Below are 17,288 nucleotides of genomic sequence, written 5' to 3'. Positions count from 1 at the left end.
CTCATCACGCAAGATGTCTCCCAATTCCTTTGCCTCCTCTGCACATAGTGATAGTCTCCGGCTAATTTCTATCAGAGCTCCTTGTTCCAAAGTTAGCCTTTCTGAAGTTCGGGTTGTCAAATTCTTGCTATCAAACGTCGTCTTGATCTACTGAATACTCGAGTATCACCAACAATGTGATAACGACGATGATGTGCATTCTTCCCAGCACCGCCCTTTCGGGCCTTTTTGGCTTCTGCTGTACACTCACACTCGTGCGCCCACTGCCGGCAACTACCCCTTGCTCTTATTTACGATATACGAAGTTTACAGAACAGCGCTTCGTTGCGCTCCGCCGCGGTCCGCGTCGCCTTTAGTTTCTTAATCCATGCCATTTCTCCAAGCCAAATGCTCTGCGCCGAAGAGAAGGTTCTCCTATAGGCTCCTCCGTCCGACTGACCAGCAGGACACTATATCTCGTAAGTGTGCGACCGCTCAGAGCGCTCTTCGAGGGTAAGGGCCCTGCTCTTCGACACAACCATCAACTTAGACCCTGCATCGCTAAACTGAAATATCGCTCTGCTAAAAACACACCCTAGTATTTTCCTGATATCATAAAGTTTTCAGGGTGCGGCTGCGGATCTTGTGCAAGTCCGGCTACACGTGGTTCCGTCGCACACGGAGATACGCGAGAGATCAAGGGGTGGTGATTGCAGCGCCCCAAGTATGCATAAACTGAAAGCGTTCCACTTGCAGAGTTAGAAATACGGGCGTAACTGCTACTGTAGCAGTTGCTCACAAACAACGCATAGTGACCTTCCATATTTCGGTTAAATGTTTTCCAACTTCTGCTTTGAGACCATGGCTCGAACGTTAAGAAAGGCTTTGTGCACTCAACAATTAGCCTTTGGCCAGCGTTTGAGGCACAGATGTTGGAACCATCACCATCAAAAGAACGTATACGGAAAGAACGATTTGATCGATGTAATCGTAACTTAGTCATGATACTGTGCCTGTTTGTTGCGTGCTCTGTTGCCAACGTCTCATGCCGGCAAATGCTGTCAATTGCGAGCTTATCTCAGACAAGGTTTCGAATCCTTCTAATATCATCATTTTGTTTTGAGCAAGGTACAAACTCAGACAGAAACATGTGATGCTCAGCAGCAGATGCTGGAGGGGTAAGCCATTGGACTAGGGCCCCCTTTTAATTAAGCGAGTTTTGTTGACAAATTAGAAGTCAAATTCCTAACCTTCTGCCACAAGCGAAGTCCAAGCAACAAACAACCAGCTAGGTATCCTACGCTCATCAGTTTGCAAAATTGTAAACTGTCGATCCTCTATTCCAATTGATATAATGATCATCATTTTCTCTAGAAGTCAAAAAAGATAGTCATGATGGTAAAAATTTTAAATGATATTGCTATGTATGTTGTAACATTCGGAACTATTGCAGAACTATCTCTTCTCAAAAATCAATGCCAAATGACCCGGATTGGGTGCCAATTGGTCCTTCATATCTTCGAGCACACGGTGGCCTGTCTCGCCAGGGGCCAGGTTGAAGCGATATTTCTTGATGAGTTGAGCGGCTGTGATTCTCAATACATCAATGGCCATGACGCGAGCAATGCAGCTGTGATGCGCTACAACGGAGTCAGCATATTACTAATATTACAGCTCACAGAATCTGTGGGGAAATTCTGACCTGTTCCCCAAGGGCTATAGGCCGCTACATTGCGCACCATTTCCCGACGGGTGGTCCATCGTTCAGGAATGAATTCGGTGGCCTGCTCAAAGCAATCTTCTCCTATAATATGGGTCAGCTTGATACTTAAAACCTACAACAGATTGCATAAATCGTAACAGCTGTAACGTACTTCGATGGATGCAATAGCGGGGGTTCACGATGGTCGTGTAGGGAGGAATAAAAACTCCGCCGATCGTGACCCCGTTTTTTCCCGTCTTCCTCGATCCTGCCGTGGGAAGAACAGTATATAAACGCAGCGCCTCCTGGATTACAGCGTTAAGGTGTGGTAGTGCACTGAGCACCTTGGTATCGGTGATATCCCTCTCAGCCAGTTCAGCATAGATCAACTCCACATGATGAGGTTTCCGAGCCAGCTCAGCGAATATGCCAAGAAGGACCACGGGGATCGGTTCACTTTTTGTAATGTCAGCAAACAATCTCTATCTTGGAGTTTATCCGGAATAGGTGGACGGACCTGCCAGCAACAATAGCATTGAGACTATCCCCCCGCATTCGTCGGACACCTTCTGCGGAACGGGGTTCTGCGCTTTTCTCGAGCAGATAATGCACCAGATCAGGGGCCGACTGCTTCTCTCCACCAGCTTCCAGCCGCGCGCTTATTTGTTTATGGGTCCAAGAGGTCATCTCGAACCAATCGCCAATCTGGCCGATCCTCGGTGCGACTCGGAAAGCGATCTGGATCAACCACGGAGCAGGGCTCGCCGGCCCTAGTAACGACAAAGCTCGCTGGAGACGGATCACCATATGATGCCACTCATGATCTCGTAGCATATTGAACGATTTGCTGAAAACAAAGTCCCCCATGATGTCGAATCCGAGCCAATAGAACCAGTCACGCATCTGAGATGGGTTTGCTTCCTCGATCTGGTTTTCAATCATATCGCTGAGCATTTCAACATGCTTGACTGTTTTGGCAAAGTGGTGTGCTTGTGCTTGTGGGCCGAAGCATTCCTTCCAGTCTCGCCGGCGAGCATCGTGGAGATCACGGGCCCGGGTGGTCAGGAGAGAGCTCTCCGGGAAAAGGAGATCATACCATTCGGATTTGACGCATTCTGTTCTGGGACCATCCGTTGCTACAAAGACATCTGGATGGAAGATGGTGATTTCTGAAGGACCTTTGTAGTCAAACGTCTTAGCGAGCCACATAGTTACGAGGGAGCGCAAATGGTAGACCACAAGGATGTAAGTAATTACCTGTTCTAATGAAGTCACCATACTGCTTTTGTAGACCTCCTAGGAGGTGATGATTTCCAGATGCTCGACAACTCCAGACGTGGAAAAGTTTCGATACTCGCATGGTAAAAGGTCCTTTGAATCCAGCCCGAGTCAAACGGTGAAAAAATACACGATAAATAAAAATACTCGAGAGCATCGTTACAAGGTAGCTGACACTGGTGATAAGTCCAGCAATCCATAGTTTCGAGTCAAAGCCATAGTACTGAGAAGCCACAGTTCCAGCAGCAAGACCAGAGTAGAGGATGAGATGGAAGAGAAAGATAAAAGGCGCCTGGATGTGCCATTCGCCATGGATGAAGAGGCCAAGATGGCCATATAGGCCAATTCCTATTCCAAGGACGATGCTGATGATGTTGAGCCGTACAGTTCTAACCTCTAAGCCGTAGCTGCCGAGATCAATGGCCATGATGATGGTGATTGACTAACAAGGAATATGTTGCTGTGGGAACGAGTCCGACGGATTGACAGTAAGTCACAATACAGAATCCTTTGCCAAATTGTGGGAGGTTCCAGGTACCAGTAAATATGCCGAATAAGTGAGAGAAGTGGACCTGGCCCTTTTCACATGTTCCGTTGCTAAGGTTCTCTACTTGAGAAAGGCTTTACGGATTGGTCGATCTACATCGGTACAGCCTTCTACTTTGAGCTGCTGATAGCAGTATTCCAGATCCTTCCGGGGCCAAAATCCTGATAGGAAAAGTACTAAGAATACTACATGCGTCTCCCGGCTAAGTAAACCACGTAGCGTTAGTTTCAACGGCCATTGCATAAGCGAGCTTCAGGGGGTGATCTAATCGGTGTTACTTTCCGGCAGTTCACCTCCTGCGGTTGGTGTTACACTGTCGATTGCAAGGATCACTTATAAACTAGAAATGAAGGCGCAACTCTCGTCACTCAAAGATCGGAAACATAATTCTAGATTCTCACAAAACTCCAATCTTTTCAAGATGCAACCTCCGTTTCCATGCCCGACTGCTACGTGGCGCAACGATACATACGCGAGTATCTCACCATCTCGCAAAGAACTGAGCGTTGCGGGTAAGACCGTAATCGTTATTGGAGGGGTAAGTGTATCTTCTGTCAACACCGGTCGAGTCTTTTTCTTTTACCCCTCGACAGTTTCCATTTGTCACCTCGGTCTCTGTCCCACAGCTTGAGGAACATGTTGATCGCTTCTTGTGTTCCAAGAAGCTTGTCTTCATAATTGCGCTCATAACAATGGCTAACCAGGCTGGTCCATCATAGGGAAGTGGAATCGGCAGAGAAACAGCTTTGACTTTTGCCACTGCCGGAGCGGCTCATGTAGCCCTTCTAGGGCGTACGGATACCACTCTCAATGAGACATCAGAGTTGATCAAGTCGAGCGGCAAAACTTCTTGCTCAACGCATGTGGCGGATCTAACTAAATCGGCAAGCTTGGAGAGTGCTGCTGCAGCTGTAGGACAGTGGCACGTACTCGTCCTTACCTCAGGTTACTGTTCTACGCCTTCCGCAGTGCCGTCTGCTGATGGAGAAGATTGGTGGAAAGGTTTCGAAGTGAGTATTATCCGTTTCTGTTTTCCCTGATACGAACCCAATTAAGCCATAACATTCGTAAACTAACTCTTCTGTCAATGTAGACCAATGTCCAAGGAACCTTTCAAGTTGCTAGAGCATTCCTCCCTTCGGCTCACCCATCTGAAGCCGCTTTCCTTGGTGTAGTTTCTGATGTTTCGCTTATTCCGGCTGCATATTTGGTCGGACTCTCGTCCTATGTCGCATCGAAGTTGGCACAAGCAAAGGTTTTCGAGTTTCTTGCGGCGGAAAATCCAACTGTTTTCGTTGCTACGCTCAACCCGGGCATGATTGAAACAGATAACTTTCGTAGAACTGGTGGGAAAGCTGAGGGTTTGCCCATGGATACAGGTAAGATGATACAACTCCACTCACAGCTGGTCTCAATCTTGGTCTCTGCCTTTTATGCAAATTTATAACTGAGTTCACTTTGTAGTTCAACTTCCAGCACATTTTCTGCTTTGGATGGCTAGTCCCGAGGCTGCTTTTCTACGAGGACGCTGTGCGTGGGCAAATTGGGATGTGGAGGAGCTCATAGCTATTAAAGATCAGATTCTTGCAGGATTGGCTTTGACAGCTGGACTCAAAGAGTTGCCAAAGACTTCATAAATGGTTGGCAAGCAGCGAGCTGCATACCGGCTGCTATATTATTTTGAAATTCAAATTTTGTACTTGTCCTAAATAAAGCCACAATGCAATGTGTTTGGAACTAGATTACAATTTGCTGTTGACTTTTTTATCTATGGTATTCTTAATTTGTATGGGCTTTCGTTCCTAACATAGGAAGAGCTTTAATCATGAACCTCTTTTGGGTGATGTAGTTGCTTTAGTGGCGAGGCAGAATAATACTGTAACATTCTTAGTTTTCACCTACCGACTTAACCGCTCACCTGGGGGCTACGGGATATTTTCAATCCGTTCCTGATTTCGGACATGTGCGAAGCGTACCTTCGATCTTTCTATCAAAAGCCACTGTGGGTCGTCACTTGAACCCTGTCATGTTGTTTCTGGCTCTATGTGACTGGCAAGAATACCCAGTTTCGTCTGCAACGTGGAGCCCCCCATCATTGCCCTTCGCCCATTCTTTCTCTGAAGATAGCCCAAGTGGATATATGCCTGAGTGCGTCCGAGGTGCAGGTACACACTTTTATCTCATGCAGCGCAGCATAAGATAGCAAGCATGACACATCGGACGAGAGTATATGCCGAGGCCGTATTCATAAAGGTGGATGTATAAAATTATGTGGCTTCGAAAGAAGAGCAATACAATTGCTATCCGGAATCCTCCTGGTGCTGGGCAATACGCTCGTTTTGAACGTCATAGAAGCCGTTCCCAATCTCCACAAAGTCTGTGATCCTAGTTTTGGCCCAGGTCAGCTCATTCAATATTACTCAGCTGGAAAAGAGATCACCTTTACATTTCTACCAAAACGATGTTACAACCATTGAGAAAGACACTGTCTTTTGCGCGTATGATATGGGAGTTCATTGAGAGCGATTTCGTCACCTTTGCGGTACCTAATTCGGCATTCGGCATTTTTGGAGCCTTCGCTTCGACCAAGCTCATCTGTAATGACCTTTCAACTATCCCGTCAGCATTGGATATTCTCAAACGCTTGCCGCTAGTTCTGGCTTTTAATGTGGGAAATCTCCTCGTCTTTGATCTTGCCAACCAAAGATCACCGCAATCAGTAGTTGAAGACCGTATCAACAAGCCATGGCGGCCGATTCCACGGGGCAAGATTACCTGCGATCAAACTCGACGTCTCATGCTCGTAGTCGTTCCGATCACTTTAGCTCTCAACTACTACCTTGGTGCTTGGAACCAAGGCATTGCCATCCACATTTTAACTTGGCTGTACAATGACCTGGGTGGTGGGGATGAAGTGTTTGTGCGGGAGTTGATCATCGCTATCGCATACGGCTTTTTCAACAGCGGATCTTTGACGATCGCTGTTGGACCTGAGTGTTCTTTGAGCGCACTTGGAATCACCTGGACGATTATTGTGAGCGGGGTCATCTTGACAACGATGCAAGTACAAGATCTTAAGGATCAGAAGGGAGACAAGACTCGAAAGCGTAGGACGATCGCGCTGTTTCTCGGAGAAAAAGTTTCTCGTACATCTATAGCGTTCTTTGTATGCTTTTGGTCTTGCGTGTGCGAGTATTTCTGGAACATTGAACCTCTTGCATATTCTGTTACTGCTGTGGCTGCAGCTGTTGTAATTCTGCGTGTACTTTTCATTCGTTCACCCAAGGGAGACGCCAGAACGTGGAGATTATGGTGTCTTTGGCATGCGTCTCTCTATACGCTACCAGTACTAACAAGTAATTTTTGACTGTCAGCGAGGAGGAATTTGGAAGTGCGAAATTGATATCAGAAGTGGAAGTGTTATACCAAGTTGTATCTAGTCTAAGCAGCGTTTGATTTTTTAGATGTTCTTATGAATTTATGAAATAGACACATTGATTTTGAACTAAGTTGTTCATTTATAAGATAGTAGCTTTGGAACAACCAGCACATATGATATTGTCCCTCTGAGTCATAAATTTTGGTACCGTTCTATTACTCACGGTTTCACTTATACTATCATCACACTAAACCAAGGCTAACATAGGCAGTCACAGGATAAAAACGATAAAGAAGTTAAGCATGGGAAATGTCTATATTTCAGTATTTGACTTTAGAACTATCTACTTGTGGAACTTCATAAACACATAGCACATTATTTTACACATGATTTCTTCATGAGTTATACCAACAATACTAATGGGAGAACTCAGTATCAACCTCGTGACGAACACGAATCGCGTTCTTAGTAGAGAGTGTCTCAAGCCGTATGTCTGGTTGAGGTGAAGAGGATATAAGAGTCGTCGTGAACGCGTCCTCCCTGAACGCATTGTCCTTTGCTTCCCGCTCAATGTCACCGATATCAGCCTTGATTGGATCTTGGCTTCCCATCATGTTTATGTAGCTTGTTTGTCGTCTACCGCGTCCTCCACCAAAGGTAACAATGTTGCGAGGATTGGAACGAGCGCTAATCGTCTTTCGGGATCCCGTCATCTTGGTCAAAGCGGGTGTGATATAGGTCCTGAATATTGGCGCCAGAGTTGGAATGCAACCAATGATAATGCAAAGCCACAGTTCAAGTGTTGTTGTAAGAGCCAGAGTAGGCATATTATAGACGAAATCGGCATCGGCATTTTTGACAAGGTCGACAATTCTCCAAATCATGATACCAATAGTCCTTTGAAACGTTAGCAAATAGTTATAGGACATAACACAATTCTCAATACATACAGGAGACTGAAGCTAAAGACGATAGTCACAATGATCTTGTTGCGCAATGCCATCTTTAGATTCCACACAAACGGCATTGGAAGTGCAAGGATAATCACATCGAGTGCTAAATTAGTACTGACGGAGCCCAGCTGGCCAATATTAAGGTCGCGACAATGTCCATCCGGTCTTGGATTCCACAATTGGGAGATATCAGGCGTACATGTGGTGAGAAAAACCACCATAAATGAGATGCAGTACGAAACGGTCAGACCCATGGTAACGTAAGACAAAGTCTTGAATGCCTTGATCGAGAAGATGCGGGTGTAGAGACACAGAACAGAGAGCTTGAAAGAAGTTGTCCCTAGGGTCCAAGTAACGTAGGCGGCTGGGATAAGCTTGAGCGCATTCTGGAGCTCAGTTGCACTCAATTCGGCGGCGTAGTGACCCATACCACTACTAAAGACGGCCCAGATCACAACGCCTCCAAGCGCAAAAGTGTTCATCTGAGAGTCATTAGATTCATGTTATGGCTCAAAGTATACTGAATACTAACCATAGCGAATATGATAAAATAATCATCTGCATAGATCTTGCGATGGCTGATGCGTGCCGCTAAAAAGCGAAGACCAACAAAGACAACATCGACAACTGTGAATACGATTGTCCAAATCAATAGATTGATTGCGGCTTTGGTAGGGGACGACATAGCAGACGATATGCTTGGCGTTTTCCAGTACTTATGGCTTCTCTTTCAGCTTCAAGTGTGAAGTGTTAGTGGAATTGTCTGTCGAATGACAAAAGCAAAAGAGCTGAGGCTTGAACACTATTAAAACATAGAATCGAAACCACCCAATCCTCTTCTCGTTCCCTCTTACATGTTGATAACGGCCATAAGAGAGCATGTATTGCTATGGTAGCAGCGCATGGGGTGCAACTATCACACATTATATTTCTAATCGCATCCTTCATGCTGCAGTGTGAAACTGGGTCCCCTGCCTGCATCTGTACCTGCCTTATCCAATGAATCCCCCACCAACACCAACAAAACTCCCACCCACGAGGTCGCCAATCAATGAGCTTAATCTCAGCCATTCCCGTCCATTCCCGTCCCCCGGTTGACTTCGTGATGCCCATGTGCTCAGGCTTCACAAAGCAATCATGAAAATTACTATATGCGGATCTCCAACCCCGTCTAACAGGCTCTCGGTCAGGCCGTGGCGTGGTATATGTGCATCGGGAAAATCATAAGACCTCCATTAGGCCTGAGCTGATGCGAATTCGACATATGTCAATAGAAAGAATTGAATTCAATGCAATCCTACGAAGGTGGAGCTGCCACTATCACCAAACAGCTAGGGAAGCTGAAGTAGATGATACCAAGGATGTAGAGTCACTTTGAATCCAACAGCTTTAAGTAACAGGTGTCTGCGTCTCTCTGCCACGTTTTTTCTGCAACACACCTTGCACCTTGCTCCTAATAACTCGCCGCTGGTGATTCTGAAACCAACTCTTAGCCGGCTATTCAGTATAAGTACGCTTTTTTTCTTTCATCCTTAATCTCTCCCTAATCATTCTATCCCTAAGCGTCCACCAATCAGCTTACCCAAAATGTTCAAAGGACTGACGAGACTGCAGTTGCAAATGGTTGCGTTGACTTCCCTCCTCGTTCTTGCGGGGTCAGTATGGCTCGCAAGGTCGGAGTCGTCCGCATCGGGAGCGTCACAATGTCGATGCTTCCCAGGTGACGCCTGCTGGCCATCCACTTCCACGTGGAATACTCTCAACAACACCGTTGGAGGGAGGTTGATTAAGACAGTCCCCATTGGCGCTGTATGTCACGACACATTCCCTGGAGTCAGCTACAACGCCAAGAAGTGTGCCGATGTTCAAGGCAACTGGGCTCGTCCAGAATTGCACGATGAGACAACCCACTCACCTATGGCCGCCTTCTTCGCCAACATGAGTTGTGATCCTTTCACACCTCGGTCAGCACCTTGTGTCATTGGAAGCTATGTACAATATGCTGTCAAGGCTTCTTGTGATAGTGATTACCGCGCCACTATCAACTTCGCGACCAAATACAACATCCGCCTAGTCATCAGGAACACTGGGCACGACTACATGGGCAAGTCCACCGGTGCAGGTGCGATTGCCTTGTGGACTCATGGCATCAAAGACACCACAATCAAAGATTACAAGTCATCCTACTACACCGGTAAAGCGATAAAACTCGGTGCTGGTGTGCAAGCCAACGAGGCACAAGAAGCAGCAAACGCCAAAGGCTACGTGGTCGTCGAAGGCGATTGTCCTACTGTGGGGATAGCAGGAGGCTATACACAAGGCGGCGGAACCAGCCCACTTGGATCTAAGTTTGGACTTGCTGCAGACCAGGTTCTGGAGTGGGAGGTAGTCACTGGGGTAAGTCCTCCTCCTTTTCGTCTCGCTTAACTCTCGCTTACTGCGATGGGATATTTCCGCGACTTACAAACCCACTTACTAACAAGTGATATTAGGCTGGAACAGTCCTCACTGCTACGCCAACCCAAAACACAGATTTGTATTGGGCGCTCGCTGGAGGTGGGGGCGGTACCTATGGTGCTGTACTCTCCATGACAGTGAGGATGTACAAAAATATGGCAACCGCTGGTGTGACGCTGTCATACCTCGAGTCTTCAGATGCGTACTGGCAGATTCTGCAAGTCTTTCTTACAAACCTCCCCGCCGTCCTCAAGTCGGGCGCGGTTCTGTACTGGCAGCTTCTGCCGGGTAACTTCTTCTACATGCCCCAAGCATACTTACCGGGTGGAACAGCCAAAGATCTAGTGAAGCTGTTGCAGCCGACTCTCGACGCGCTCAATGCGAAAAAGATCCCATATTCCCTTACATCAAAGGATTTTCCTACTTTTCAAGACTCCTTCAAAACTTTGAACCCAGAAATGAACATTACTGAGTTCAACCTTGGAGGAAGTCTAATTCCTCGCTCACTGGTCGCCACTAACAAGTCCGTCACTGCCCTTGTCGCTGGCTTGAAATCAGTCACCGACAATGGTGGTATCTTGGCCGGAGTTTCAATGGACGTTAGCAAGACTCCACCTGTACCTAACGCCGCTCATCCAGCTTGGCGCGATTCTCTCTTCCTAGCATTCCTTGGAACGTAAGTCTGAGCCTCAATTTCGCATTTACCCTACAGTGAAATCTCGAGCTAGGCTAATTTATTGGTCAGTGTATACGACCGATCAAATCTGACAGCGAATGTCGTTGCTCAACAAGCTGTTTCCAATGTCCTAGACCCCTCTCTGGATAAGCTGACCCCCAATCCCGCCGCTTATCTGAATGAAGCCAATTTCAAGCGAGCAAACTGGCAATCGGCATTCTATGGTACGAACTATGCGAAGCTGGTATCGATCAAGAAGAAGTATGATCCGAACGCTATCTTCTGGGGGCCAACAGTGGTAGGTAGTGAGGCGTGGGCACCTGCAGCTGATGGAAAGCTCTGCAAGACTGGAGTTACAGTTTGATAGGGTGACAAATAAGGTTGGTCATTGCAGCGGCGTTTTAGCAATCTAGATAGAGAACATAATAGAGAAACCCAAACTAGTCTAATCGCAAACGCAAAGTCATCCTTTTTGCACAGCCAAAGAACCTTGTTCCTAACCCCTGGTCTGATTCTCAGACCTTCGTCTGATGTTCATCTGTCATATAATTAGCCTCACAATCTATGCTTTCTAATGCTTGCAACCACGTTATTACGTCAAACCAGCAACACTTCACTATCGCGCATCAACCTTGGCATTTGATTTCGAATGGAACACAGTAATAGGTACATGCATCGAAGGAGCCTCGGCGCATGCTCGAATTTACCAGCAACATTTTGATGTAACCGTTGTTTCGATGCTCGGTCAAAAATGCTGCAGATCTAACAATGTGCGAGTTGTGTCATGCAGAACGCAGCTATCAGGGATGGCTACTACCTACCTACTTGGGTAGTTATGAAATACGAGTCTACGACTTTAGCAGGTAAGCGAGAGATCTCTAAGCACAGCCGTTGAGGATGCAGATCTACCGGTAACTACCTAATGATGTGGATATCGCACACGGGTTTATCCGAAGTGATCCTCTTTCTATTATACGACGCTGCTTGAACTTCTCAATACTTTTTTCCTTCGTAAATCTGAATATGATGCGAGAAAAGTGGAGTTGTATTACCATCAATATATTTGCCTATTTACAAGAACAGGACTTGTAAATAGGAAAGAGGCACGGAATCATGGTAGTCTTATCATCCAATTGATCTATAAACATGAGTTATCAGGACTTTAACTACACAGCTCACTCACCACACGCTCCACATCTTGGCTCTTCAATTCAATCCCCAAAGACCTCGTCATGTTGTTCCATAAGGCTCTCCGATTGCTTTCGCCAATCTTACTGTTGTTAAACGAGTCGGTGCACGGAAAAGTGATTCCCCCCAGGGACTCCTACGATGGATGCAGGGCAATTCCAGGGGATTATTCATGGCCCAGCCTCGCGGACTGGAACGCATTGAACAAAACCGTCGGCGGGAGACTCATCGCTACCATTCCCATCGGAGCTCTCTGCCATCGTACGTACAGTTCACAAACGGGAGATATAGCATCTTATGACAAGCAAAAATGCCAAGAACTTCGAGATTCATGGTTCCTTCCGGAAACTCATCTTGCGTCTTCATCTTCGCCTATGGCCTACGCATTCTCAAACAATAGCTGTAATCCATGGCTAGATCCAGCCGTGTCTTGCACTATTGGTCGTCATGTTGTGTATGCAATCAATGCACTCGGTCCTAGCGACATTCAGCAAGGTGTCAAATTTGCTAAGGCTCATAAGATCAGACTTGTGATCCGCAATACTGGTCATGACTACCTTGGAAGGTCTACAGGCGCACATGCTCTTGGGGTGTGGACCCATAACATGAAGTCGATGGAGCTGACCAAGTATCAGTCGAGAGACTATTCTGGACCGGCGGTCAAAATAGGTGCTGGTGTTCATGGTGTTGATGCCTATACATTTGCAAACAGCAAAGGACTTGTCGTAGTTGGCGGCAACTGTCCATCTGTGGGCATAGCTGGTGGTTACACGCAAGGTGGGGGCCACGGACCGCTCGCCTCGAAATACGGCTTAGGTGCTGATCAAGTATTGGAGTGGGAAGTCGTCACTGCAGGTGGTCAGTTACTTACGGCAAATTGTAACCAGAACTCTGATTTGTTTTGGGCGTTGCGCGGAGGTGGCCCGGGGACTTTCGGTGTCGTGGTATCAATGACCGTGAAAGCGTACCCAGACAGTTATGCTTCGACTGCTTATTTCTCCGTTCTCGACAATGGAACAAATACTGACACGATATACAAAGCAATCGGCTCGTTTCTGACGCTATTGCCAAACATTGTCGATGCTGGTGTGTACGCACTTTGGGTTGTCAACCCGGCTGGATTCTTTCTCATGCCTGCTTTCGCGCCGACCCTGCGAAAGGGAGAGTTGGACAAAATATTGAAGCCAACATTAGACGCTATGGATTCTCTGAAGCTGGGGTATCAGTACTCATCCTCAGAAAATCCCACGTTCTTGTCCGCATACAAATCATTGACCTCAAGTTGGAACGTCTCAGACTACAGCACAGGAGGAAGACTCATCCCTCGCGACGTTGCCAAAAACAACAAGGATGCTCTAGTCAAAGCCATCCGACATATTGGTTCTAAGACACTTTTCTCGGCTGTCAGTTTCAATGTGAAGAACGGTGTCTCATCACCTGATGAAAATGCGGTAAATCCATACTTCCGCAGCTCACTCTTCAACGTTTTCATGGGTGTTCCTCTCAACTACACGGATTATAATGGCCAGACTGGGGAGAACGAGATAACAAACGACTATCTGCCAGCTCTCGCAGCGCTGACGCCTAATGGGGGCGCTTACCCCAACGAAGCGGACGTTAACCAACCTGATTTTCAGTCAGTATTTTATGGAACTCATTATAAGAAACTCCTTACTATCAAGAACAAATATGACCCACAAGGCGTTTTTTACGCCAAAGCCGGTGTAGGAAGTGAAGCGTGGAAAGAACAAGTTGACGGAAGGCTTTGTCAAATCAAAAGTGCGGCGTCGTGATTATTGAAGTTTCTTCGTGAGCATGGGACTCTAAGTAGAAATAGAAAAGCCCTATGATTCTGTAGTAAACACTGTAGTTAGTTATTCCAAAAGCTAAGATCAAAATCCAGAAATTAACAAAATGACAATTATTACAGTTTGCAAGTTCTTCTCTAACGCGGAAGTCGTAGGCTGGCAGACACACCTCGACTTTTGAAACTCGTGGTTCATATTATATACCTGTGCTATATCAAGTTCTTATTTTTACACACGTTCCCACGCCCAGAAGCCTCGAGCTTTCTGTATCGTACTAACCCTACTGGCATGTCTCCTCAAAATGGGAGGACCACCGTCGCCGCCATGGAGCCCAGCCCCAGCCCCGGCTTCCTCCTTCTTCCGCTGAAGCTCTTCCTGAAGTCGTTGCTCTTCCCTAATCTTCCAAGCACGTAAGAACCAGGCACAAAGCGCGGCAGCGATGTACATAAAACCCGTGAATAATTGGGCGTGAAGAAACTGGTTGCCGGTCGATCGACGAAGTTTGAGAGCAATCGGCTCAGAAAATGTGGACGGAAGGACGAGAAAGATCCAAAGGAGTGCAAGTGCGGATGGGAGAGTTTGAATACCGACAACTTCGGCGCCGACTGGTGCAACGGTCGCCCAGAAGCTGAAAATCTAATTAGCGGGATTCCGTTGTTTTGTCAAGTGTGTACTTACGTTCCAGATACACAACCGACGATCAGTGCGAAAGCGATTAGCGACGCATATGTCTTAGCAAATGTCCACTGTACAAATTAGCTGTTTTAAACGGAGCAAATACCAAATGCGCGCCGTTGAAGGAGTGACTTACAAATACGAGACAGAGGACACCGCAGATAAACGTACATACTCCGGCCATGTTTATACGACCAAAGCTATCACTAAAGTAACCGACGGGTGGGCGGCCAAGACCTAAACACAATTAGCATTTTGCAGTCACAACTAAGCTGAAAAATTCTTACCTTGTCCTAGATTCAACACAGCGCCAATTACAGAACCTTGTTGTGCGGTCAAACCAACACTTCTAGCATAACTCGGTAGCGAGAAGAGTAGAACGACATATCCTAAGATACTAAAGAAACCCCATCCTACTAGAAGCCAAAAATTGACTAGCTTTAAGAGTTTAGGATCGAAAGCATTAAAAACAGAACCCACTGCTTTGTTTCTCTATATTTTCAGGTCAGTCAAACGTCATTGGATCTAGAGAGTAATGTTAATCCTCCACTTACGTCTTTGACTACCAGTGTACAAACAACATTGACCCCGAATGATACAATCGCCAGAACCCTGAATGCCCAGCCAAGACCGATAGATTGAATCATGGCATTGGTAGCGAGTGAGTATATCAACCCACCAATTCCACTGCCCGCAGCGGAGATTGCATTGGCGAATGACCTCTTTCTTTTGAACCACTGAGGAACAATATTGACACTGGCAATGAACAAAAAGCCCATTCCAAACCCAAAGGCGATGCCTTGGGATAGAAACAAGTGCCAAATCTGGCTTGCAAACGAGGCCCCCAACAGGCCAGCAGTTTGTAGTACGATCCCGATAGCAAGGGCGGGTTTAGTGCCATGTTTACTGACCACTACTGTTGCTAGCGGGGAGATGAACAGTGCCAATGATATGGATAGACCACCAACGAAGGCATAGTCAAGAGAAGTTGCCCCGGGAAATGTGTTGGCCGCAAGATAGTGGGCGAGAAAGACACCATAAGACTGTGAGTGTGAGCTCCCGAAAGTCAATCTAGCAATGCTCAGTCTAAGTGACTTACACTATTGATGCCCCATGTGTGCGCATTTATCAGAGCACAACAAGCCACGCAAATCCAACCAAACCCGCCATCTGGCGGTACGTCCTCAACACTGCTATCCGGGGATGGCGTCTTTTCGGATTCCAAGTCGGCCGCTGTCCCAGCACCTATGGGAAGAGTCACTTTTAAGTCTTCATGGCCGTGACCGTTGCTGGAAGATAAGTCGTTCATGCTTTAGTAGGAGCAACGACTAAAACTCCCAAATTTGAGATCTTTCAAAGAATGGATTTCGTAGATTAGGAGAAATCCGAAATTGGAGTTATTAGCTTGCCGGGTACTGAATAAGTGGCACGGTAGATCGAAGAGGCTATTGCTCGATGAGATGAATTTTCTAAGGAAAATCCAAAACCTAAGTAGATCGTCCAAGCGGGTGAATTCGACGATGATCTGTGAGGAATTGGACAAATGAATGCTAAATGAAAGAAAGGAAGTATTGGAAAAGTTGGTAGGTGAAGAAGAACTGCTTACGGACGACCATGCCTTCGTCGACCAGATTACTGTCGAAAAGAAGCGAAAGAACAGAATGACTCCAAGTGGAGACCTAGATTTACAAAGCAATTGCTTTGCGGGGAACCAACGCCACTACAGGAGCTCGAATCCCCACTAAGCAGATTTCATACAGATATTCCGCGTCCAAAATTGGTGCAAGAGCTGGGTTTGGTGCGCTACCGGGCAACTTCTCCAATTGCCGTCTCAACCGAGTCAAGGGCCTCGGGAATAAGAGCCTATTACTTAATGAGATAGCAGTGTCCAACATCTTGTCGAGAATTGAGTGATGTTGATAATTGTCTCGGATTCCCGTAGCTTGCGCATGGGATGAAGCTATCATACTTCGAAGTAGATAACAACAATGAAAGCACAATAAAGTATGGAGAAGTTCTGGGTTGAATGGAGAAGAAAAGTCTGGCATGACGCGACAGCACCTGGGCAGTTGGCCGGCGGTTTGCGGACGGGAACAATGATGTTCCGTGAGAAGCGACGGGTCGTCAATCGCGAAGTCACGTGACTCTATCAACCCAATACTCGATCGTTTTCAATGGAATTAGCCTTCATCAACAGCATATAATCAAATCAGCAGTGCATTAAGAAAATTACCAAATATAACCTGCGATTTCCTAGTCATTGTTTCAATCATGAGACTTTTGTTGTGTGAGCGAGCCGTCGTATCAGTTTCCAGCACGTTGCTGTGGATCTCTGCAAGGCCCGCTTGGACAGTATCCCGGCCAACTTCACCTGCGAAAATATATCAACAAACCAGAAGCAGGTTGTACATCATGTGTAACTGACTCACCACTCGTTGCACTGTTTACCTTGTGAGAACTTGTATTTCTTCTATACACTTCGATAAAGATTGTCAATAACATTCATTCACATCTTTCCTCTCAATATCTTTATAAAACCAATTGTTGCCTTTCACAAACCCTGGACGTTCTCTTGAACCCTTGAAAACGTCAACCGAATCTACTCCCTCATTGAAGCCTCCTCGGACTGAAGCACCACCGCAGTCA

General features: G+C 46.5%; 7 protein-coding genes across 7 annotated transcripts; 4 read left to right on the top strand and 3 right to left on the bottom strand.

The window, feature by feature from the left end:
* Positions 1-1,434: 1,434 nt before the first annotated feature.
* GLAREA_02806 (Cytochrome P450) lies at positions 1,435-3,386 on the bottom strand (the record flags this gene model as incomplete). The annotated part of the gene is made up of 5 exons (XM_008087891.1): positions 1,435-1,619; positions 1,682-1,783; positions 1,854-2,137; positions 2,199-2,859; positions 2,939-3,386. 5 exons carry the CDS (start codon positions 3,384-3,386, stop codon positions 1,435-1,437), a joined length of 1,680 nt encoding a protein of 559 aa, XP_008086082.1.
* Positions 3,387-3,927: 541 nt separating this feature from the next.
* On the top strand, positions 3,928-5,143 carry GLAREA_02805 (NAD(P)-binding Rossmann-fold containing protein; the record flags this gene model as incomplete). The annotated part of the gene is made up of 4 exons (XM_008087890.1): positions 3,928-4,044; positions 4,226-4,516; positions 4,600-4,885; positions 4,971-5,143. 4 exons carry the CDS (start codon positions 3,928-3,930, stop codon positions 5,141-5,143), a joined length of 867 nt encoding a protein of 288 aa, XP_008086081.1.
* An 824-nt stretch (positions 5,144-5,967) lies between these two features.
* On the top strand, positions 5,968-6,873 carry GLAREA_02804 (uncharacterized protein; the record flags this gene model as incomplete). Its single annotated transcript, XM_008087889.1, has 1 exon — positions 5,968-6,873. One exon carries the CDS (start codon positions 5,968-5,970, stop codon positions 6,871-6,873), a length of 906 nt encoding a protein of 301 aa, XP_008086080.1.
* A 428-nt stretch (positions 6,874-7,301) lies between these two features.
* Positions 7,302-8,523, bottom strand: GLAREA_02803 (uncharacterized protein; the record flags this gene model as incomplete). The annotated part of the gene is made up of 3 exons (XM_008087888.1): positions 7,302-7,782; positions 7,836-8,320; positions 8,371-8,523. The coding sequence occupies 3 exons, from the start codon at positions 8,521-8,523 to the stop codon at positions 7,302-7,304; spliced, it is 1,119 nt and encodes a 372-aa protein (XP_008086079.1).
* A 902-nt stretch (positions 8,524-9,425) lies between these two features.
* Positions 9,426-11,335, top strand: GLAREA_02802 (FAD-binding protein; the record flags this gene model as incomplete). Its single annotated transcript, XM_008087887.1, has 3 exons — positions 9,426-10,235; positions 10,331-10,971; positions 11,041-11,335. 3 exons carry the CDS (start codon positions 9,426-9,428, stop codon positions 11,333-11,335), a joined length of 1,746 nt encoding a protein of 581 aa, XP_008086078.1.
* An 868-nt stretch (positions 11,336-12,203) lies between these two features.
* GLAREA_02801 (FAD-binding protein) lies at positions 12,204-13,952 on the top strand (the record flags this gene model as incomplete). Its single annotated transcript, XM_008087886.1, has 1 exon — positions 12,204-13,952. The coding sequence occupies one exon, from the start codon at positions 12,204-12,206 to the stop codon at positions 13,950-13,952; it is 1,749 nt and encodes a 582-aa protein (XP_008086077.1).
* A 243-nt stretch (positions 13,953-14,195) lies between these two features.
* GLAREA_02800 (MFS general substrate transporter) lies at positions 14,196-15,951 on the bottom strand (the record flags this gene model as incomplete). The annotated part of the gene is made up of 6 exons (XM_008087885.1): positions 14,196-14,595; positions 14,646-14,713; positions 14,779-14,879; positions 14,930-15,134; positions 15,197-15,685; positions 15,742-15,951. 6 exons carry the CDS (start codon positions 15,949-15,951, stop codon positions 14,196-14,198), a joined length of 1,473 nt encoding a protein of 490 aa, XP_008086076.1.
* Between the last annotated feature and the right edge of the window lie 1,337 nt (positions 15,952-17,288).

Source organism: Glarea lozoyensis (genome assembly GCF_000409485.1).
Source record: "Glarea lozoyensis ATCC 20868 chromosome Unknown GLAREA6, whole genome shotgun sequence".
Classification (NCBI taxonomy): domain Eukaryota; kingdom Fungi; phylum Ascomycota; class Leotiomycetes; order Helotiales; family Helotiaceae; genus Glarea; species Glarea lozoyensis.
This window is presented reverse-complemented; position numbering and strand designations above follow the sequence as displayed.